This window comes from Sinocyclocheilus anshuiensis, unplaced genomic scaffold (assembly GCF_001515605.1).
Source record: "Sinocyclocheilus anshuiensis isolate Anshui unplaced genomic scaffold, SAMN03320099.WGS_v1.1 scaffold202, whole genome shotgun sequence".
Lineage (NCBI taxonomy): Eukaryota > Metazoa > Chordata > Actinopteri > Cypriniformes > Cyprinidae > Sinocyclocheilus > Sinocyclocheilus anshuiensis.
This window is the reverse complement of record NW_015542342.1, coordinates 1,016,184-1,020,226: the sequence shown is the minus strand read 5'-3', so window position 1 is coordinate 1,020,226 and position 4,043 is coordinate 1,016,184. Positions and strand designations below refer to the sequence as shown.

The 4,043-nt window shown below is 36.5% G+C and overlaps 1 protein-coding gene across 1 annotated transcript in view; it reads right to left on the bottom strand.

Annotated features, from left to right (window-relative positions):
• Positions 1-2,506, bottom strand: part of LOC107691245 (decapping and exoribonuclease protein-like) — a 17,349-nt gene extending 14,843 nt beyond the window's left edge. Inside the window, exons 1-3 of the mRNA XM_016489749.1 lie at positions 1,791-2,506; positions 458-684; positions 153-372 (exon numbers count right to left, since the gene is read on the bottom strand). Of these exons, the coding sequence (XP_016345235.1) occupies positions 153-372; positions 458-684; positions 1,791-2,200 (857 nt within the window). The 5' untranslated portion in view covers positions 2,201-2,506. The remainder of the gene's footprint in view (positions 1-152; positions 373-457; positions 685-1,790) is intronic.
• Positions 2,507-4,043: the final 1,537 nt, after the last annotated feature.

Below are 4,043 nucleotides of genomic sequence, written 5' to 3'. Positions count from 1 at the left end.
TCAAAAATATCTTAATTTGTGTTCCGAAGATGAACGGAGGTCTTACGGGTTTGGAACGACATGAGGGTGAGTAATTAATGACAGAATTTTCATTTTGGGGTGAACTAACCCTTTAGTTCTGTGGAATGACCAGCTGGTGTTGATAGTTTCACCTGTGGAAGTTGCTTCGCTGTTTCGGGGTGCAGATCTCTGCGGAGGTCTTGAGCTCCACATAACATCCCGGCGCCGCAGGAGCATCGGGGTCTGTGACGCGGCAGTCCACCTCTCCAGAGAAGAGCAGCTTATGGTCAGCCAGACGCGTCTGAACCACCGTACAGAACGCCTCGTTGGTGTTCACGACGCCCCCTGGGTCTGGAGTCCCATCCACATCATCTTAAAAGGAAGGAAAACGGTCGATAAGTGATGAGATCTTTCACTATCACCAGTCTGACAGTAGAAAGTACTAGTCGTCCCAAACCTGCGCATATGTACTGCTCAAACTTGTAGCCCCAGTACATCATCTCCTCCTGTCGCTCGGAGCGGGTCTCTCGGTTCACTCTGGCAGCCTCTGTTTCCACCTCACTGATGTAGATGGTGCCTCTGAATTTGGAGGCGGCCAGCATCCATCCCTCTTGAGTCTCGTATGGGGTGGTCAGCACTTTGGTTAGGTGTCCTCTCCATGTCACAAAGTCCAGTCCTAGAGCGCTGCAAACACACTCAATAGCTCAACAGAAAACAAGAAACAACTGACAGAAACAAGACATCTGTGCTGCAGTGCTAGTTTAGTTTTACATTCGTTTTATTTGAATTTCCCCGAATGTACTTTTGTTGCGCGATTCGTCATTTTTATTTCAGTTTTTGTTATTTTAGTGCATCAACTTAATGAAAACGAGAAATGTTGCGTTGGCAACTAGCTGAAATAAATGCTTTTATATTTTATTTTACTTTATTTCAAGCAACATTTATTTCAAGTAATTTTGATTTATAATATTTTTTTTCTTTTTTGTTTTTTTTATAATAATCCAGCTGTGCAGTACATACAATCTGGGTCAATTATGTGGCACTCATATATTCAAAAACACATAGAAATGTAGATAAAAGGACATAAAATGACTTCAATATGCCTCTTCTATTATAAAGGAGTTCTGAAAATTCTATTTGACTTTCTTTCCCCCTGTCCTGACACCGCAATGAAAAAAAAACTTATTTAAGTAATTTGGTATAGTCTATTATTGCCATTTAAATTATTATTATTCATTTTCATTTCAGTTTTTTTTTTTTTTAGTACATCAGGTTAAACTGAATGAAAATGAGAAAAGTTGCAGTGGCCAACCAGCTAAGAAAAATATGTGTTATTTTATTTCAAGTAATGTGACATAACACGTAAGTTGTATTTATTACTCTATTAAAAGTAAATACATTAAAATGTAATTTATACAAAAACGGAGTTTCACCAACTTTAGCATACGCTTTTTTTAATGTTTATATTTTCTTTTACATGCTTTTTTTTTTTTATACTATGTTCATATTCTGTTCTACATTCCCCCCTGTTTTGATTTATCAGGTTTCACTGGTTAAATTAAATTATTTAATTAAATAGTAATCAAAAAACACATCTAATTAACTGAAATAATAAAACTTATAATATGTAACAACAATTTATTATTTATTTATTTGTACAATATAGGGCCCTAAGAAATGCTATCTATTTAATAATTATTAACCTATTGTAGGTCTGTCTTTAATTATACTTCACTGTAAAAATATATTTCCTTATAGAGAAGTAAAAAAGTGCAGAATGTGCATCTCACCCGGATGAGGGGGTGTGGTCTCTGCTTTGAATCTTGTCTCTGTTGGCCAGAATCCACTTCAGCACGTGATCAAGCTTCTCTTTCACTCGGTCATCTCTCTTTACGAAGCGGCTGGTGTATCCGTCCCTTAAATTCAAATGTGGACTTTTCCGGGGCTGGACATAGTACCGCAGCCGCCTCTGATCGTTGTAGAAGTTCCTGTGAGGGTCCAGAGAGAAGCAGCCCACCTCCACAGGCTGCTTGTAGAGCGGGAAGTGTCTCTCATACAGTTGTCTGTGAGCGCTCAGAGTCTCGGCTGCTCTGTGCTGCCTTTCATCGGATGGTCTACGGCGCTTATTCGTGTTATAATCACTGCTGGAGTCTGTGCATCTTTTATGAACAGACTCGTGATGATGGTCGCGTTGAGCCATGGCGTGATGAGTTATTAACCCCCCGCTGATCTCAGCATTAGCAAATAGATTTTGCTAACACGTGTTTAGTTAATAAATCAGTGCGATTATGAATGAATACAATGCAGTTCATTCACTGACTAACCATGCTAACCTATCTGAAAAAAAACAAAACAGCACTACTGCCACCAGCTAACGTGTCTTTCTCAAGAAATTAATTATCATCTAAAGGGGACGTTTAATATGCGACGTACCAAAACCTGAACGTGGTCCTTAATTAGGATTAAACTGATATCTCACTCAGATAGCACATAGGCTACTGTTCGCTCATCGTGTAAACAACAGCTATGAAAACACGCTTTCAAAATAAAAGCCTACAATTCTAACTTCAAAATAAAAGTCATCAGTGCCCATTTAAAAGTCCGTAAAGTCTGTAACAAACAAACAAATAACATGATAAATGTTAAAGGCTGCATGCAATTAAAATTCACCCTGTCTGTTTTCTAAATGCATATTATGGATCTTGTTGTGAACAGTTTGACCATGCATGTACTTTATTTTATTATTATTATTATTATTATTATTATTATTTTAAAATGATCTCGTTATGTTTAATCAAAATGTCCTCACTGGATCTTCCGGTAAAAATCATATTACTTATCATAACTTATCTCTGGTGACTTATGCTGGACTTCTCCAGTTATTTAGTCCCAGTCTATATGTTTAGTCCTCTTAAACTCCGTCCCTGCAAGCTCACATTCATCTATCTCCACTTTTGAGTGCAAACCCCACATCTCAAAATCCAATCAACCAATGCATACAACCAATAAATAAATAAATAATATATATTTAAAAAAATGAATAAACAAATGAGTTAATATAAATTTAAATCGAAATTGTGAGATATAAAATCGCTAGATATAAAGTCAGAATTGTGACTCTTTTCTCTTTTTTTTTTTTTTATTACATTTTTTAACTTTGGTGAAAACAAGATTCCATACAATATGGAAGATCTGTCCATGCTTTCGTTTCATCACAAAAACGTTTGATTTACGTTCTTGTACACAATTACTAAAATCAAAACTCAAAACTGGACGTTTGGAGCAGTGGCGTAGCCAGAATTGTAATTTGGGGGGGCCTATCATAAAATGAGGGGGCCCCTCTATATTACATGTAGGCTATAATGTCTATATTAAATGTGCGCATTTCCAAGTGTTTGTGCGGCGTGTGGAAGCTGAATAGCAGTGCGCTTATTCTGCATGACAAGAGGCGCCTATACTCCGTCATTTTTGGTCGTACAGACAAGAATTACATCGTTCGAATCTGGTAAGGGTCTACATTTGTTTGTGTACACTCACAATAACAACAAAACGTTGTGCACTGTAAAATAATGAAACCAAACTTGAACACATCAAAAATGAACCAAACTCATTCCTCACAGACATGAGAAATATATCTATAGAACGCAAAATGTTTTAATAATAAACCAATTCAAATAGAAAACAAATATTCTCAGATTAAGAACTGAGATGGAAGTCTCACCACTACACTCCTGTGATGAAATGTTCGTGTTGGTGTCTTTTAAAAGTAATGCATTACAATATTGCGTTACTCCCTAAAAAAGTAACTACGTTACTTAGTTACTTTTTATGGAATGTAATGTGTTATTACTTTCACGTTACTTTTTAAATATGAGCAGGGCTTGATTTTTTTTTTATATAAGAAGTTCTATTTATAGCAAATGTAAAAGTCCTTTCACACCAAAAAGTGTAATGAATAAACCTCAGGCTGAAGCAAATGTAAATTCACGTCTGTACAGTAGAACGCAGGAGAAGAAACACTCTTCAGCAATAAAAAAACGAAG